Source organism: Anomaloglossus baeobatrachus, chromosome 3 (genome assembly GCF_048569485.1).
Source record: "Anomaloglossus baeobatrachus isolate aAnoBae1 chromosome 3, aAnoBae1.hap1, whole genome shotgun sequence".
NCBI classification, from domain to species: domain Eukaryota; kingdom Metazoa; phylum Chordata; class Amphibia; order Anura; family Aromobatidae; genus Anomaloglossus; species Anomaloglossus baeobatrachus.
The window spans coordinates 322278408-322298671 of record NC_134355.1 but is presented as its reverse complement, the minus strand read 5'-3'; the positions used below and the strand labels follow the sequence as shown (position 1 = coordinate 322298671).

At 50.1% G+C, this 20264-nt stretch overlaps 1 protein-coding gene across 1 annotated transcript in view; it reads right to left on the bottom strand.

The window, feature by feature from the left end:
• Positions 1 to 20264, bottom strand: part of LAMA4 (laminin subunit alpha 4) — a 223215-nt gene that overhangs the window by 143101 nt on the left and 59850 nt on the right. Inside the window, exon 3 of the mRNA XM_075340041.1 lies at positions 229 to 356. Within this exon, the coding sequence (XP_075196156.1) occupies positions 229 to 356 (128 nt within the window). The remainder of the gene's footprint in view (positions 1 to 228; positions 357 to 20264) is intronic.

Here is a 20264-nt window from a genome sequence, read left to right as displayed (position 1 = left end):
TGTACACCATTTGCTTTGATAAAGTGACCCCAACAGCGCTGACCATGAATCGAGGGTCACAGCCCTAAGTGGAGCAATTCCACCCCTTCTTTTTAAGTACTGGTGGGGGCAAGCTCCCATTGATCAAAACGTCTGATATACCACAATAATATGTTGAGTATTTCTCAATAGATAGGCATATCTTTAACATAACTATTGTAAACTGTGAAAAATGGGGAAATCACCTACTTGTTTGAGCTGAAATGTAATGGGCAGGGGCACTGAATGCAAGACCTCAAAACGCCATTGATCACATCAGCCATGTATCCAGTTGGGCATCTTTCACAATGCTTCCCGGTTGTGTTTCTTTGACAGTCCTATACAAGAATAAAACATCAACATAATGAATCATCGATAGGAACTGCAATTATGCATTTCACTTTCCAGGAAGCCTTCATTACGAGGTATGCTAATCGTTGGCTAGATAAGTTGCATCTGTATTACAAATCTGCATACCATTAATGTATTTTCAGTCCCTTACTGTTCTTCATTCCATTTCTAAATACCACTTTCACAGTTGAAAGGTTAAATTAATTGAACTCATATGAAAAGACAGATGTATTGAATAAAAAGATTATTGAAACCCAGTTCTGCATATTATGAATACCATAAAACCTATTGCCTAATTCAGTATTGCTAAACTTTCAATGTAGTGATTTGCATTCTAATGTAAATTAAAGGGAACCTGCCACATTATAATACACTATAAACCTGTAGTTAAATAGCATTGTAATGCTGACCGGCCACCTTAATGAAAGTGTGGCTACCTGGAGAAAATGAACTTATTTCCTCCATGGAATTGCTTGTACTCATAAATAGAGGTGAGCATAGAGTGGTTACAGTTTTCACTTAGATCATCACTCGCCGGGATACGTTTGTAGCGGCCGCTCATAGTATAGTGACTGTAATCGTTTCCTGCACCATCCCAAAGACTGAAAGCCAGCAGCTTCCAAGAAGAAATACCATACTTTTCGTTTTATGAGACGCACCAAATTAGAAGACACACCCCAAATTTAGACTAAAAAGGGGGAAAAAAATATGGGGTCAGTTTTATAATCTGGTGTTGCCTTACCGGAGGGGGGGTGGCAGCAGCGGTGTTGGAGCAAGGTCACAGAAGGCAGGGTTGGTGGTAGAGTAGGGCGATTCCGCAGGCAGTGCAGTGGGTGTCCCAGATGCTGGCTGCCGGCACTGTGAGGCAGGAGGAGCATCAAGAAGCTGTTGACGGTGCGGTCTTCAAAGAAATGGTGCCCGGAGTCGGCGCTTGCGTAGATGGAGCTCTCGGCTCAATGGCAAGCTGAAATCTCATCAGCGCATGTGCCACCTTCGGTCGCCATTTATCTTACGTTCGCTGCATGGAATTAATGAGCCGGAGGTGGCATGTACACAGATGAGGTCTTGAGCTGAGAGCTCCATCTGCCCATGTGCCGACTCCAGGTGCTATTATTTGAAGCCTGCACCGTAGTCATTTTCATAATGGCGGCCCCTGCCTCACCACCCACAGCACAGCGTCCACACACAGCATCCAGCACAACGTCCGCCGCCGACAGAAACGACGCAGCACAGCATCTGCAGTTCGCAGCATCTCCCCTGCTTGCTGCAACCCCTCTACACCACCCCTGGTAAGCTAAAGTTGGATTATAACATGCACCCCCTAGTTTTCCTCCCAAGCTTTTGTATGTACCACCTGAGACACATTGTAAAAATGTAAGTAATAGTGAACAGCACTTCAGAGTTGTAGAACAGAATGTGTGGAACCTATAAGGGTTATCCATCCTTAGGACTAAAGTCTACAGTTACTCTATGTGACTGCAGACTTGTGAATCTTCACAGCACGTAGTGTACATGCTGTCAGGATTTTCCGGTGGGAGCTGGTGTGCGTGTGAATACAAGTATGTGATTTGCATACATGTGGTTACTTGTCATCGAGAGTTGCATGGCCCCCAAGTGAACTGAGTAAGGCCAGATATGTCTAGACAGAATGTGGCTGGAAGTATGTAACTCGCACCAGGATTCTCTAGCACCAGAGAATCCTGACAGCGTGCACTGAGCATACTGTGATAATTGACAAGTCTGCAGTCACATAGAGTGACTGCAGACTTGCTTCCCAAGGTTGGACAACCACTTTAATAGAGAGTGCACTAATGAAGAATTCAAATAGCAGGTTCAGAAAGCAAGATAGTAGGACTCTACAGCCACTTATTGTAAGTAGCAATCCAAAAGTCATTATTGAGTGTTGCTTAGGATATACATCCAGATAAGAATGTCCATGAGTCATGTTCCATGATCAGCTGGGCCTAGGCCAGTGGAGATGGGATGCAACTGCTCAGGAGTAACCATGCCAATTTTGTACACTCATGTTTTGGTTATTTTGCTCCTCATCAGTGCAATTCTGACTATCTCCTAAGTATATTGGCAAGGCACTTAAAAGAGTTGATATTGAGTTTCAGGATTGCTACTTCCAACAGGTGGCATTAGAGTAGAGACCCTGTTCCTTTGCTTTGTGAAAGGGCTACTTGGTTACTTTATTTCAAAGATAGACATTGAATGACCTACGTACATATCTCTCTAAGCTAATTTGATTGTCTCCACAAGAAAAAACTTTACCCCTTAGGCTATGTGCGCACATTGCGTCCTGACCAGTGCAGAAAAGAACGCACCCCCTGGCAGACTTGACGCTGCGTGTTGACAAAAAGAGTGCATTTTGCATGCATTTTACATGCGTTTTGGATGCATTTTTGTCAGTGCGTTCCCATGGCAATTCAGCTCTGCTACATGTCCGCTGACAGCAGACACAGACAGAGTCGGGCGATGAGAATGAAATCAGATGAACTGCACCCAACTTCATTGTCATCCCACGGCTCTGTCTCTGTGTGCTGTCATGAACTCAGATGAACCTCTGAGGTCAGTGCCAGGACACAGGAGTCCACAGCAATGACGTCAGAGCTTCACCCGATTTCACTGACATCTCTCTCTCTGTGTGGCAGCCTGATTTGCAGTCACACGTGAAGGACTCATCGTTGATCGCAAATCCCCTGGTTGACTGCAGTGAGCCGCGCGATCATCTGTGCTTTCACTCAGGTGACCCGTGGCCACAGCTGCAGTCCTCCACCTGAGAGCCTCAGTGACAGCACAGCTGATCACGCGACTCACTTCAGTTGCTGCATGGAGCTCACAGGAGCGGCGGTGTTCTACTGCCGCTCCTGTCAGCTTCCAATGTAGTAGAGCTGGAAGCGTCGTTGGACCTTGCGTGGATTACATCGGACCTGGAGGTGTTTTTGAGGGAATAATAAAGTGGTGAAAGAGGGTTTTTTTTTGTCTTTCATTACAAATAAAAGACTTTTTGGATGTGTGTGTTTTTTTCTTTAACTTACAGGTTAATCCTCGAAGGTTTCTCTGGGGGACGCCTGCCATGATTAACCTAGGACTTAGTGGCAGCTATGGGCTGCTGCCATTAACTCCTTATTACCCCGTTTGCCACCACACTAGGGCAATTCAGGATGAGCCAGGTAGAGTCCCGCGACTGTCGCATCCAATGGATGCGGCAATTCCGGGTGGCTGCTGGCTGATATTGTTAGGCTGGGGGGCTGCCCATAACGTGGAGCTCCCCATCCTGAGAATACCAGCCTTCAGCCGTGTGGCTTTACCCTGGCTGGTATCCAAATTGGGGGGGACCGCACGTTGTTTTTTTTTTAATTATTTATTTATTTTTTTAACTGCTGGATATAGACATGCCCACCGGCGGCTGTGATAGGTTGCAGTGAGACAGCTGTCACTCAGTGTGGGGGCGTGTCTGACTGCAACCAATCATAGGCGCCGGTGGGCAGGGGAAGCAGGGAATACGAGATGGATTACTGAGCGGCCGTCATTTTCAAAAGAGGAGAAGCCACCACAGTGTGAACGCCGTGCAGCGCCGCGTCGGTGATTGTGGATCGGTGAGTATGAGAGGGGGTGGGAGGGAGAGATCGACATGGACAGAGAGAGAGATAGAGACAGAGGCAGAGAGAGAGACCGAAGACCTGCGTTTATTATGTCAAAAACACATGCAGATCACTAGTAAAAAGCAAGTGAAATGCAATCTTTCTTGAAAAATATGCGTTTAGACATTTCTCATTGACTTCAATGTTATTACAACTCTGCCAAAATGGCAAAAACAATTGACATGTTGCTTCTTCAAATGCAGGGATTTTGACAAATTTTCCGCAACTAAAATGCAGCGTTTGTAAATGCATCGTGCGCTCAAGAAAGCCCTATTTTCCATAGACTTTGCCTGGAAATCAAAAGGCATGCAATTTTGCATTAAAACGCTGCAGTTCAAAACGCTGCTGAAACGCATGAAAAAAGCAATGTGGGCACATAGCTTTAAGCGGGCTTTACACGCTACGACATCGCTAATGCGGAGTCGTTGGGGTCACGGATTTTGTGACGCACATCCGGCCGCATTAGCGATGCCGTTGCGTGTGACATCGATAAGCGATTTTGCATCGTTGCAAAACCGTGCAAAATCGCTAATCGGCGACACGGGGGTCCATTCCCAATTATCGTTACTGCAGCAGTAACGAGGTTGTTCGTCGCTCCTGCGGCAGCACACATCGCTGCGTGTGACGCCGCAGGAGTGAGGAAGCTCTCCCTACCAGCCTCCCGGCCGCTATGAGGAAGGAAGGAGGTGGGCGGGATGTTACGTCCCGCTCATCTCCGCCCCTCCGCTGCTATTGGGCGGCGGTTCAGTGACGTTTCAGTGACGTCGCTGTGACGCCGCACGGACCGCCCCCTTAGAAAGTAGGCGGTTCGCCGGTCACAGCGACGTCGCCGGACAGGTATGTATGTGTGACGGCTCTGGGCGATGTTGTGCGGCACGGGCAGCGATATGCCCGTGTCGCACAACAGATGGGGGCGGGTACCCACACTAGCGATATCGGGACCGATATCGCAGTGTGTAAAGTAGCCTATAGACAAGTTAATAAAAAATTGAAAATTATGTTGTGCTAATTGGACCTAGCTTTTAATATCTCCTGGACTTACTGTATGTGGGATATCTCACTTTAGAGACAAGAGAAAAACCCCTTCAACAGAAAAGACCCTACATTTGGTAATGTGGTCTGAATAACTGTGTATATAACCGCAGAATGTCAGCAGAGTTGCACATGCTTAGGTCTTTGTTTTGACAGTTATTTTTCTTGGTCAGGAAAACCTACATAGGGGTCTGACAATCACAGCAGTAAATCCATATATACAATATATAAGATAACAAACAGCGTTTGCAATTTAGAAACCATAGCACGATTTATTTTGGCTTCAGTCCAGTGACCATTATAGTGAATAGATTGAAATTCTCAGTACTTTGTTTTATTACTGGAAATAGAAATAGACACTCTTGGTTTTTTTTTATCTCCTTGCAAATTTAATATTGTCTTACAACTTGCAGGAAAATAATTATTTATTATTTAATTTCCATTTAATAAAAAAGTGCCCATATATATTCAAAAGTATTTTCAGTGGACAGGAGGCAGTAAGTTTCAGCTGAGCACCTTCGGTATCAGTGTATCTTCCTAGAGAACAAAAGTGTCAGGTTTCGAAATAAATTCAGTGTTCCCGTAATATCTGTCTTGGGAGAGATTTCAGAGGCCACAAGCAGCTAGTCCCACCAAAATTAATAGGTCCGGACAACTTTGTCTAATATGTATAGGCCTTAACACAAACTGTTTCAATAGTCAAAATTAGGTGTTTTTTTCAGCTTTGAAATTCGGAATATAGTTCTAGGATATACTATAGACTATATACTATAGTATATGACCAAGCTGATTCTTGACCACTCCAAGTGACAAGTCCTATAATACGTTTGATAGCATAAAAAACGGCTGCTGCAGACCCACAAGGTAAAACATCAATCGATGGAAGAGAAGAAATTGGGGTGTCTAGCCATGCTGCCGGATGGATTCAGAAGAGCAAACGATGTAATCAGCAGATTTTATTGTTCTAGTTCTAGACGTTTCGGATCTAGTATGCTCCTTCTTCAGGAACCAGCAATAGCAATAGTACCACAAGCCCATAGGCACCATTGTCATCAATAGAACAAAGGTCCTCATGTCACTAAATCTAGATGCGGCCATGAGTCCCGTTCCTGGATCAGCTGGGCCTAGGCCAGTGGAGATGTGATACAACTGCTCAGGAGAAACCTTGCCAATTTTCACTGCCAGTGCAGCAGTACAAAGATTGAGCCTTGGTACAGAGTTGTTGACTTCTGAGGTCTGCTTTTCGTCAGCTTTTAAATCATGTTTAAATAAAGAAGAAATATTTTTATACTTTAATCCAGTATGTGCCTACACTTTTTTCACTTTACACTCTTGTCCTTCTGGCAGACTTCAGTCTGAGCACTCCCATCATTCAACAGTGATCCTTAAAGGGAATCTGTCAGCAGGCATTTGCTATGTAAGCTGACGACAGCATGATGTAGGGGTTAAAAAAAAAAAAGAAAAGAAAAGAAAAAGAAACTATGCCTCTGTGTGTGTGTGTGTGTGTATGTGTGTGTGTGTGTATGTGTGTGTGCGTGTGTGCGTGTGTGTGTGTGTGTGCGTGTGTGCGCGCACACGCAATTGTTTACTTAACCTAATGGCTTTTAAAGGACTAGACACTTATGTGCAGAGCAGTCTGACATGACCCCTGCTGTGACTGACACCTCACTGTCAATGCACAAGGAATGAGATTTGATAGCAAGACCTGACCCACATGTTCCATATTCCCTTTCTGTTGCACCTGTCAATTAAATAGCAGTGTATTTCTGGAACTTTACTTGCATATATTTCTGAAATAAAACCTCCAATCTCAGAAGAAAAGGTATGCTTATAGTCAGCATCTGGCTTTACTTCATATATGAGAATCCAGCTGATTGGTTCCCTTAAGCGCATAATAGACTACATGCTAAGCCTAAATAGTGAACTGCTGAAAGTTACAATTGTATAATTAATACTAAAAGTGCCAAAAACCATAAAAATGCCAAAACTCTTGTTACATTTTTATATGCAAACTGAATAAATTTATAATGTTATTTACAGCACAAATATAATGTACAGCAAAAAAAACCCCCAAAAAACAAAAAACAGATGGGGCTATATACCAGGATAGGTGACAAAGATACAACCATGGAATGGGAAAGTTGGATGCTGAGGGAAAGAGGCTCTTTTCCTCTGCACCCAAATTTCCCATGCTCTTGTGAAGCCCCACAGGTGTTGTGTCGGTGCATTACCTTCAGGGACTCCACTCGGCTGGATCTGGTCACAGGTAGGAGATCTTCTTCTTGTCGTGACGCCACTCTCAGTATTGCGGTCAGTGGGGGGGGACCGCCACTGCAGGTTGAGGGGCGCCTGGGGCTGATGGTGAGTGCAGTTAGTTGGAATAGCCCCCTGAGAGTGAGGCAAGCCCCAGGGCCCTGTGTAGATGTGTAGAACTACAAGGCGCAGAATGACTCAACACAGGCAGGATGTCTTCCAGGGTTTTTACTCACAGTTGATGGCAGGGTGAGTGACCCGGGCGTAGCTGGGATGAACCAAGTGGGAACCAGGTGTCCTTCAGGCTGACTTGTGAGGGTGACTACTAACTCGCCTTCCTTAGCCCTTGGTGGTTTGGGGTAACCCCGACTTTGAGTCCCTATGGGGGTCACCCAGGGAAGTTGCTGAAGCCTCACTCCCCTTCGTTTGCCGTGTGCTTGTTGCCTGGGCCAGATCACTCCAGCTTCTTGCCTCCTGTGAGCTATGGGCCCTAACTGTGGCTACGTGGCTGCGGCTTTTGTGGTGTTGTGGCGTGGGCTTTGAGAGCCCCACACCGGCAGGTTTAGCAAAAGAAAGCTGGATCTATCTCCGCTTCGGGATCTGCCGCCCGTTTGGGCCTGGTACTCCCTAGCAGTCTCCTTACTTCCCACTCCGTGCTCTCTCTTTAGCTGAAGATGGATTTCGGGTAGCACTCCTAGGTGACCGTTCTCCCCCGTCAGTAGCCACTGCGCGGGCGCTGTTAGACAGCAACAGCCCCACAGGTCTGCTCCTCACTGAGCCCTATGGAGTTCTGCTCTAACTGACTCACTGCCCCTCCTCTCCTGTTCTTGCCTACGCCACCTAGCAACCAAACTCTCTTACCACACCCCTTGAGAGGAGATGGAGGCTTTTGGCCCCCTCCACTATTCCAGTGAAGGTCAAGGCTTTTCCCCCTCCTGGGATCCCCAGGGGTCCTCTCATGGGTACATGTGTGAGAGCTGATTACTATGCGCCTGTGTACCACACCCCTGTCAGCCTTCTGGATTACCTGTATTGTACTGTCCCCAGCATGGGTGCAGTACTCAGTGGTGCCTGACCAGGTCAGGGGCGCCACATTCCCCCTTAGTTATCACCAGCACGTCCTCGGGCTGCAAGACAACATTTTTAAAATGCATAAAACATTAAAACATGTAAAACATTTTTAAAAGCACCAGGTACCATACATCACCACCCTCCACCCACAAGTCCGTTAACCCACCCAAAACCCTTTCACGTTGGCCGCGCCTTCAGCCACTTCTGGCAGGATGTAGAGGCGGCTTTCATGGGCGGGTGGTCTTCAGGGTATACCTGGCCTGGTGGATCCGCGCCTTCAGCCTCTTCTGGCAGGATGTAGAGGCGGCCTCCACAGTTGGTGCTGACCAGGTACCCTCTTTGTGGTGGAGAGCCAGGCCCCATAAACAGGCATGCTCTCTGGTCGCAGGTGAGCCAAGGCCCTATATACGGACGGGCTCCTCCTGGTTGCAGACGAGCCAAGCCCCTAAACAGGCTGACTCTGGTGGCGGTGGTGCCCTCTGGTGTAACTATTTACACTGCGAGAGTTTGTGGCTATAGCCAGTTCATAGCCTTAAGGTTTATGGTTTTCTCACAATAGTTTTTGTGGGCACATACTTGAACTTGAGAACGTTGCAAAACAAACTTTTCAAAACTTCAACTGGTAACCTCTTTCTTTACTTTACTTTACTTTACTCCTCCATTTCACCAGGGCTTGGGCCTGTAGGGCTGCGGCGCCTGCTGCTTTCTTGCTCTTTGTCGTCGTCTGAGGTAGTTTCATCTGTAGGTTCCTTGTCTTTTCTTTCTTGATCTTCATCTGTGTCTTTATCTCTGTCTTTTCTTTCTTCTTTGGGACATGGTGCTACATCAAGCGCATACAATCCTCTTTCGCCTTCATGCATAGTGAATTGTACTGTATTTCCCATCTTTAAGTTTCTGCCAGGGTGTCCTCTAGGCAGATGAGCGTTCACATCTCTTCTGTTGACAAATATCCCTTCTTTGATACCAGGGGCTACAATGAATCCATATCCACTTCTCAAATTGAAATCCTCCACTACTCCTCTGCAAAGGGGTCCTCTGACCTGGGCTTTGGCTCTTCTCAGGAACCTTTTCTCCTGTAGGTCTCTGGCTGTGACTTCTCTCTGCTCTGGAGACTGTGGTGCAGGGGACAGCGTTGTTCTGTTGCGACGCCTGGTCTTGCGGGCTGGGTTCTGCTGGGCTGTTACCTCAATGCCTGCAGGGCCCCAGGTGAGGTTTCTGGGCTGATCTTCGTCAGCAGACGGTGTCAAGTCCTCCTCATCCCAACGGGAATAGGGTAACATCTCCGGCTCTGAGTATTGCTCCACTGCCGGTGGCTCCGGAGTCAGCTCCTCAGCTTCCTGGCCTCCTCTCCCCCTTAGTTCTTCTTGGCACTCCTTTGGTGGCAGTGCTGGGGATGGGCTTTCTTCAGCTGGTCTGGGCGGTGGACTCTCTGGCGCGGCTGCAGGGGTTGCCTGAATCTCCTTGGGGGTATGCGGAGGGAGCAGATACCGATCCACCATCTCTTGTGGGAACTGGGCCTCTAGGTCAGCCTTCAGCTTCCAGTATTCGGGGTCCTCTCCTATCAGGGTCTTCCTAGCAGGGACCTCTTTGGACTGGGGAGCGGTGTCTGCTCTGGCCTTGCAGGCCGGGGTAAACGGTGATGCAATCTCTTTGCGGGCCGCGCCCTGTATGGCGGCGGCCTGGTCTTGGCGGGCCGCGCCCGGCATGGCGGCGGCCTGGTCTTGGCGGGCCGCGCCCGGCATGGCGGCGGCCTGGTCTTGGCGGGCCGCGCCCTGTATGGCGGCGGCCTGGATCGGCGTCGCAGCTGTGATGGAATCCGTGCAGGCTGGGCTGGGCGTCGCTGCAGGGACCGGGTCTTGGTGGGCCGAGCAGGGCATCGCTGCGGCGGCCGGGGCTTGGCGGGCCGCGCCTGGCGTGGCTGCGGCCTGGTTCAGCACCTCACTTGCGGCGCGGACGAGCGTTGCTGCGGCGGTGGGGTCTCGGCGGGCCGGGCCTAGCAGGGCGGCGGCCTGGGTCAGCGTTACGCCTGCGGCGCGGATGAGGGTCGCGGTGGCAGCCGGTTCTTTGCGGGCCGGACTGGGCGTTGCTGCAGGGACCGGGTCTTGGTGGGCCGAGCAGGGCATCGCTGCGGCCGCTGGGGCTTGGAAGGCCGCACCTGGCGTGGCTGCGGCCTGCTTCAGCGTCGCCGCACCGGACGCCTCTTCGGGGACCGCGGGCGTGGCAGCAGGGGTCGGGGCACTTGCGCTGGCCGGGGCATCACTCGACTCACCCACCGGTGGCAGCATCGGGGTCTGCGTCATCGCCGTCCTGTCTGGCACTCGGCGCGCGGCTCTCCTTTCATAGGCCCGAACCGCCGCGGTCATCTCCAGCATTTCCATTCGTTCTTCCCGGATCTGCTCCACAACCCGGGTCTCCAGTCGGTCGCAGAACTGGGCCAGCTCCCGATACCACCAGGCAGCGGAGCCCGGTTCTGGATTTCTGCGGTCAGACGCCATTTCTTCTGCGCCCTCTTCTGCACGACTCTCCAGCTGTGGACTCGCCGTTGCCTCTGATAGCAAGCTGTTCAGTTTCTGCTCTGCCTCTTTCAGCAGCTCCTCTCCCAGCAGCAGGCTTGTGGCTTCCTTTCTGTCCCGACGTCTCTGGACGCTTCCACTCTCATAGCTGGCAAGGTCAGAACTCTGCAGGGGATCTCTGGGTAGCCACACCTCTTCGTGGGCGGTAACTTCTTCCAGCGCGGGCTGCTGTTGTTTTTCAGCGCGCTTTTCATGGTGGCAATATGGCGGCGCTTCCAATTTTCCAAGCGGACCGCCCAGGCACATGGTCACCTGTCTGAACAGGTCTAGTCCTTATCCTGTTCGTGACGCCAGATGTGAAGCCCCACAGGTGTTGTGTCGGTGCATTACCTTCAGGGACTCCACTCGGCTGGATCTGGTCACAGGTAGGAGATCTTCTTCTTGTCGTGACGCCACTCTCAGTATTGCGGTCAGTGGGGGGGGACCGCCACTGCAGGTTGAGGGGCGCCTGGGGCTGATGGTGAGTGCAGTTAGTTGGAATAGCCCCCTGAGAGTGAGGCAAGCCCCAGGGCCCTGTGTAGATGTGTAGAACTACAAGGCGCAGAATGACTCAACACAGGCAGGATGTCTTCCAGGGTTTTTACTCACAGTTGATGGCAGGGTGAGTGACCCGGGCGTAGCTGGGATGAACCAAGTGGGAACCAGGTGTCCTTCAGGCTGACTTGTGAGGGTGACTACTAACTCGCCTTCCTTAGCCCTTGGTGGTTTGGGGTAACCCCGACTTTGAGTCCCTATGGGGGTCACCCAGGGAAGTTGCTGAAGCCTCACTCCCCTTCGTTTGCCGTGTGCTTGTTGCCTGGGCCAGATCACTCCAGCTTCTTGCCTCCTGTGAGCTATGGGCCCTAACTGTGGCTACGTGGCTGCGGCTTTTGTGGTGTTGTGGCGTGGGCTTTGAGAGCCCCACACCGGCAGGTTTAGCAAAAGAAAGCTGGATCTATCTCCGCTTCGGGATCTGCCGCCCGTTTGGGCCTGGTACTCCCTAGCAGTCTCCTTACTTCCCACTCCGTGCTCTCTCTTTAGCTGAAGATGGATTTCGGGTAGCACTCCTAGGTGACCGTTCTCCCCCGTCAGTAGCCACTGCGCGGGCGCTGTTAGACAGCAACAGCCCCACAGGTCTGCTCCTCACTGAGCCCTATGGAGTTCTGCTCTAACTGACTCACTGCCCCTCCTCTCCTGTTCTTGCCTACGCCACCTAGCAACCAAACTCTCTTACCACACCCCTTGAGAGGAGATGGAGGCTTTTGGCCCCCTCCACTATTCCAGTGAAGGTCAAGGCTTTTCCCCCTCCTGGGATCCCCAGGGGTCCTCTCATGGGTACATGTGTGAGAGCTGATTACTATGCGCCTGTGTACCACACCCCTGTCAGCCTTCTGGATTACCTGTATTGTACTGTCCCCAGCATGGGTGCAGTACTCAGTGGTGCCTGACCAGGTCAGGGGCGCCACACTCTGATATCCCTCTTTTCTTCAGCACCCAGTTTTCCTATGTTCTGCTATCCATCTTGTCCTCAACACCCAGTTTTCCCATGCTCTGCTATACCTTTTTCCCTCAGCACCCAGCTTTCACATGCTCTGAAATACATCTTTTCCTCAGCACCCAGCTTTCCCATGCTCTGCTATACATCTTTCTCTCAGCTTCCAGTTTTCCCGTGCTCTGCTATACATCTTTCCCTCAGCACCTAACTTTCTCATGCTCTAATATGAAGGACAAGCTGGGTGCTGAGGGAAAGATGTATAGCAGAGTATAGGGAAGCTGGGTGCAGAGAATAAGATGGATATCAGAACATAGGAAAGCTGGGTGCTGAGGGAAGGAGAGATTCCAGAAAATGGAAAAGTTGGGGAAAGAGCCGATTACCAGCATAATTATCCTGTATCCCAAAGGGGAGGTCAGGTGGGGGGGCAGGTCCAAATTTTGCATCGGGTCACTTCGAACTTTGAACTCTAGTTATGCCACTGCTTATATCAATACACACATGTAGAGACTTTGTCAGATAGTTTGATCGACTACAGAGGCATGTATGAAGATTCCAGAAGTGGTTTATTTTTCAGCTGCATTATTGTATATACAGTATGCATAATTAAGAGTGAGTATTCTGAACCAGGGATACAAAGACATGATCTTCTAACATGGCTGACATGCACAGAATGAGAAAGAAGGAAGGGGTTACCGACATCAGAGCTGCTACATGGTGAGAAGGAGGACAACCTTTTAAGAAGGGCAAACCTTATTCCATAGCAAAACAACAGAAAGAATAAAATGACAGTACAATACTGTATGATTTCCAAATTGTGGGACATGACAGTAATTATCATATAAATCTTTATACACATATGACTTCGTACAAAGGTGTATCTAGGCTTTCCAGCATCCGGGACAAGAATTCAGTTTGGCGCCCCCACCAAGCAATTTGGGTGGTCGTCATGTGACCAGTCACTCATATATGATTTGCACACTTAGGCGGGCTTTGCACGCTGCGACATCGGTAACAATGTGTTACTGATGCTGCAGCGATGCCCCCGTCGCACGTGCAATATCTAGTGAAAGCTGCCGCGGCAGTTTCACACGCACATACCTGCCGTGCGACGTCCCTCTGGCCGGCGACTTGCCTCCTTCCTAAGGGGGCGGGTCGTGCGGCGTCACAGCGACGTCACACGGCAGGCGGCCAATTGAAGTGGAGGGGCGGAGATGAGCAGGATGTAAACATCCCGTCCACGTCCGTCCTTCTCATTGCAGCCGGGAGGCAGGTAAGGTGAAGTTCCTCGCTCCTGCGGCTTCACACAAAGCGATGTGTGCTGCCGCAGGAACGAGGAACAACATCGTACCTGTCGCTGCACCGGCATTATGGAAATGTCGGAGGCTGCAGCGATGATACGATAACGACGCTTTTGCGCTCGTTCATCGTATCAAAAAGGTTTTACACGTTGCGATATCGACTGCGACGCCGGATGTGCGTCACTTTCGATTTGACCCCATCGACATCGCACATGCAATGTCGCAACGTGCAAAGCCGCCCTTAGTCTTGTGGTAACGAGCTTCTCTTAAATCTCTCAATGTTCAATGAGAAACATATGAAGAAAAGCCAGTTGTCACATGCAAGTATGAAAATCACATATGAGTGGAGTGGCCATGTGGTGACCAGCGAGCAGAGATAAATTGTGACAGTGGGTATATTACGCGCTGTTAAAACTGAGGATACTACACTACTTAATTTTGTAATTAAAGGGATTGTTCAGATTAGAGATAAAAGTCTGCAGTGAATATGCACACTTTTAGGATTCTCCGGTGCCAATGACGAGAATGGACGATCACGTGAGCACAAGAATGAGATTTGTAGACTTCTGGCCACATTCTGGTTTGATGTGTCCAGCCTCAGTCAATTCATTTTCATTGAGCATGTCTGTTCAGCACTTGACCATATCTATGTAAATCGCATACTTGCAGCTTCGTAACCTCCCACTGTCACAGCCAGCACCAGAGAATCCTGACAGCGTGCAGTGTGCACATTGTGAGAATTCAGAAGTCTGCAGTCACATAGAGTGACACATAGAGTGACTGCAGACTCATTACAAATTGGACAACCCCTTTAATGCTCCTACAACATAAATAAATACATGGTAACCTTTAACTTGTCAGACGGCACAAGACTTTATTAAAGAGATTGTCTAATTGTCCACTACTTTAACACTGAAGGGCTTTCCTTAGGATAGATCACCAATGTCTGATTGGTCAGGATCTGGCACCTGGCAACCCCGCCAATCGCCTGTTCTAGGTGTCGGTGGTGGCAGGTGCCCGGAAGTACTCAGTTCTTGATCTGCTCCATCTTCTGATAGTGGCAGCAGTCTCCTATTAAAATCAGTGAGGTGGATGTGCAGTACCCAGCCGCGGACACCATCAGAGGACGGAGCAGATCCAGAAATAAGCATTTCCGGCCACCTGCACCAAGAACAGCTGATCAGTGGGGGTCCTATTGTGCTCACATCAGAAGCAATGCGCAAGTGGGATCAAGGCCTAATGATGGGACACAGTCTGCATCACAAATAAACATTTACATTCAGGTACCTTATTGTTTATGTTGTCTCTGAGTCGTTTCTTTCTATTCACCTTGTCCTGACGCCATGATGACTTTTCACATTCACATCTCATCTCTGCAGATTTCCATCTTCTCCGGTCTTCTGCAGCACATCCCATCACGATGCCCCTAAAATAGCAGAATGATTATAATACTTCTATTTAAAAATATCTGCCCTACACTGTGCCCCAGAATAAATAATGGCCCCATCACAGTATTCTCTGCACAAAATATGACCCACACTGCCCCTCTTATCTTACATGCCCCACACACTCCCTCTCCTTTCCATACTACTCTTCACACTGTGCTCTCACTGTATCACCCTATACTGCCCAGTCTTTATACTGTGCCCTCTCATCCCACCCCCTCCTCGCTATGGCCTCACACTGTCCTCCCATTCTGCCCCCTCTCCATACCACGTCCCTCCACTACCCAGTCTTTATTCTGTGCCCCTCACATTTTTCTCATCCCTTACTGTCCCTTACTGTCCTCCTCACTACCTCCTGTGTGTCCATATAGTTTTCCACCTAACTCCCCATCCTGCCCACTTGCTCCTCATACCATGTCACTCTTTATTCTGTGTCCTCAAAATTTCTTTCCCATTTGCTCCCCATACCATGTCTGTATACGTCACCCCTCCCTCTCCCCATACATCACCCCTCACCCTCCCTTTCCCCATACATCACCCCTCACCCTCCCTCTCCCCATACATCACCCCTCACCCTCCCTCTCCCCATAAATCACCCCTCACCCTCCCTCTCCCCATACATCACCCCGCATCCTCACTCTCCCCATACATAACTCTGCATCTTCCCTCTCCCCATACATAACTCTGCATCTTCCCTCTCCCCATACATCACCCCGCATTCTCCCTCTCACCATACATAACTCTGCATCTTCCCTCTCCCCATACATCACCCCGCATCCTCCCTCTCCCCATACACCACCCCGCATCCTGTCTCTCCCCATACACCACCCTGCATCCTGTCTCTCCCCATACATCACCCCGCATCCTGTCTCTCCCCATACATCACCCCTCATCATTTCTCTCCCCATACATAATCCCTCATCATTTCTCTCCCCATACATCACCCCTCATCATTTCTCTCACCATACATCACCCCTCATCATTTCTCTCCCCATACATCACCCCTCATCATTTCTCTCCCCATACATCACCTCTCATCATTTCTCTCCCCCATACATCACCCCTCATCATTTATCTCCCCATACATCAGCCCTCATCATTTCTCTCCCCATACATCACCCCTCATCATTTCTCTCCCCATACATCACCTCTCATCATTTCTCTCCCCATACATCATCCCTCATCATTTCTCTCCCCATACATCACCGCTCATCATTTCTCTCCCCATACTGTGCACAAAGATGCTTCCCCCTCCCCAACCTCTCTTCCTACCATACTGTGTTAAAAGATTGTTCCCCCTCACCCCTACTGTGTCTATAGATACTGCTCCCTTCTCATCCTCTCTCCTCCATACTGTCTTTAGATACTGCCCCCTCCCCAACCTCTATCCCCTCATAATGTGTCTGCTGATAGTTCCCTCTCCCCACCCTCTGTTCCCCCATTCCGTGTGCATAGACACCCCCCCACCCAATAATGTTCCTCCGTCCGTGTCTTCAGCGCCACACTGGAGCACTTATCAGCGCTCTCTGCCGCCTCTGCGCTGCGGCCCTGACTTCCGGATCAGCAGGCTGATCAGCTGACCTGAGCACATGACAGCCGTCGCTCTGACTCGGAAGTCAGCGCCGGAGTCACGGCTCCAATTGTCCTCGCGTCTGACAGATACAAGGACAATTGAGCAGTGGGAGCTGCGCGCTGCAGATTCTATGAGAGCGGCTGTCAGTGTGACAGCTGCGCTCAGCGAATAGCGGCTCCCACTGCAGAGCGGCAACCGCAGCCCCGGGGAGACTTTCACAGCGCTGCATCAGGCAGCCCAACAGCGCCCCCCTCACAGTTGCGCCCAGGGCAAACGCCCCGCCAGCCCCCCCTAGATAAACCTCTGCTTCGTAGAACACATTTTGTAAATTGTATCAACACTAATCATGGACGCGTTATGTGATGAAATAAAAGTATGGGTCTGTAATATAAGTTATTGAATGCCAAGAGTTGACTTCTAATATTCTTAAAAGTTGTAGTTAGCTGCCAAGGTAGTGTCTAAGGAAGAGGAAATAGGAGCTTCATGTTAATCATTGATATGCTGATATAAAGCAGAGAGGATCTGCAGCTGCTGAGCTGTGTCTTACAAGGTTCCAGAGTTGCTGGGACATAGCTCTGTATAGTACACATTGCAGCTGTTGCAGAAACTCTTTGAAGAAAGAGAGGGGAAACATCTTGACATTAGGATTATGCAAATAATATTTACATACATTAAAGGGATAAAAGTATTAGGACAAAGCTTTAAAAGGTTTTCCACTTTTAGAAAAGGGGAGCCCAAACATCGCTTGTCATGTAAAATAAGAAAATCATATAGTTCTCATGTTCTCCGAGACCAGTAGTAGCTCTCCACCGCTGCTTTGGTATGAGTGTTTTAGCTGAAGCTGTGAATTCACGTTGACAGCTAGTATCAACTTTGCAGGTAAAATACTGAATCAGGAGCATCAGCAAAGGGCAAGTAATGAAGTACCAAGGGCAGAATGATAGCGGTCGCAGGGATCGCGACTGCAACTAGGCTGGGGGTGCATGGAGCTTGTGGTCCCAAACCCCTGCTTCAGCTGGATGTGCATCTGAGGCTGCACATCCAGCTGAAGTGCATCATGGTGCAGAGATCCATCGGTTTCCTGCAGTGGCGTAGCAAAGGGGGATGGAGGGGATGGTCCGCCCCAGGCGGCACATGTCAGGGGGGTGGCATTTTGGGGGTAAAAAATAAAAAATAGAAAAACATAGAAGAAATAATACTTGTTGATTAACCTCTTAAAGACCCATGACATACTGTGTATGTCATGGTGACCTGGTACTTAACGACCCATGACGTACCCAGTACGTCATGGCGAAATTGCGGCCCCGGAGCCTCGGTGGCTTCGATCGGTGTGCAAAAACCTTAGATTCGGGGAGGAGGGGACCTCTGCCTGACCTCAGAAGGGACGGTGTCTTCCCCCCGGACCTACGGAGGCTGTGATTGGCTGACGAACGCCGCTCAGCCAATCACAGCCACTGTGATATTTCAGCCATTGAAAATGGCTGAAACATTTAAATCCAGCCATGATCAGTGCAGCTATAGCACTTATCACTGGCTAGAGCTAGGTGAACTTTGTTTCACCAGCCCCCAGCTCTGATTGGGGAGATCGGCCTTGTGACTGATCTCTCCAATCACCTTGGATCTGGGGCCAGTGACCTCTAGGTGACCACTCCCCTCAGCTTCACTTCATCCATGTAAGCTGAGGAGAGTGATCCCTGCAAGTGCCATTTGATAAGTGCCCCAATCCACCGCTGTGCCGATCTACCGCTGTCCCTGCCACTGCCCCTTTCAGCCACGCCGTCACCGCAGCAGCAGTAGTCATCGCCCCCGATCCACCACTGCTACTGCCTCTGATCTGCCACCGCCCTCCTCCATTTGCTGCCCCCCCTCCATCCGCCACTGCTCTCCTCATCAGCCGCTGCCCCCTGCATCCGCCACCGCTCTCCCCATCAGCCGCTGCCCCCCTTCATGTGCCACCACTCTCCCCATCAGCTGCTACCCCCCTCCATATGCCACCGATCTCCCCATCAGCTGCTGCCCCCCTCCATCCGTCACCCAATACCCAAGATACTCAAGTTATATATATTCTAGATTATCGATGGCCAACGGAGGGGGCGGCAAAAGCAGTTGCTACGCCACTAGTTTCCTCCACTGCGATACATGCTACCGGCCAAACAGTGGCCAGCTGGCAGCTAACATCGGCATCCCCGTGACTGAGGTGGCACATAATAATGACACTCATGGTTGCCATAGCACAAACGCAGATGAAAGCTGCCGGCGAGCTATAGAGGGGGACGCTGAGCGATGTAAGAGCCGGGGAGGGTGAGTATAGTCTACACCAAGAGGTGAACAATAAATACCAGGAGGGGCCCAGGAGAGGAACATATATGCCAGGAGGGGGACAATATATAGCAGGAGGGGCCCAGGAGAGGAACATATATAACATGAGGGGCACAGGAGAGAAACATAAATACCAGGAAGGGCATAGGAGAGGAACATATATACCAGGAGGGGGACAGTATATACCAGGCAGGGGACAGTATATGTGATGCCCTGGCAAAAACCAGGTAGTCACACAGCCCCCCGCACAACACCTTCCCACACAGGGTTAAAACAGCCGACCTGAAATCCGAGTCACCCCCCTCAGGGAAGGACAGACACACCAGTGGGCGGGACCAGGCGGATGGAGAACACCCACCTAGGGGTCTGGAGAACCCGGGATGGGAAAACAGTCAGAAAAAGTTTGGAGTTCAGTGGAGTGAAGTCTGAAGTTGACAGCTGCGCCTTGGTGCAGTGGCTAGGTGGCAGACAGTAGCCAGTGCCAGCAGGAGACGGGAAGACGGCTGCTGGAGATCCGAGGTGGACCGGGACAGGGTTGTAGCCCTCCGGTGCCGACACCGGAGAACCAACCCGGAAACTGTACACAGAGAGGGTACTTTGACCCTGAAGCGAGGACCAGCACCAACGGCCTAGCTAATTAACCAATTGAGGGCAGGATTTTAGGTCCTGTCCCAACCTAAGTCCCGAAAAGTAGACAACCACCCACACAGAGGGATAGGGCATCCGACAGGGCCTGGTAGATCCCACGGGTCAGCGTCTGATGGGCACGACTCCCAACCAAAGGACCGGGAGCGGACTCCCCGTGTTACACACCGGGAAGTCTATGTTAGAGCAACACGAAGTGCAGTGGAGAAAGGCATTGACTACTAGCCCGGGTGTGGGACCTGATACACTCGTCTGCGGAGGCCGGCCACCATCACTTTGGATGAATAGAACTGTGTGTTTACTGACTCCACACATCAGCGCAGCTTTGTCCAGCACCAGGACAACCTAACTGTAAGTAGGCTGATCCCAGCAACCCTGCACAACACTGGGCCCCGGAGCATCCATCCCTACCCACGGAGGGGTTAACATCCAGCTGCCAACACATCTCCCCCAGGTATCCCATTACCGCAGTGGTGGTGTTACATCTCACCACACACCGTTGGTGGTGTCACAGACAGTTTACAGCAAATCCTGTACAATTACGTCCCCTTTTTATTCAAAGTGT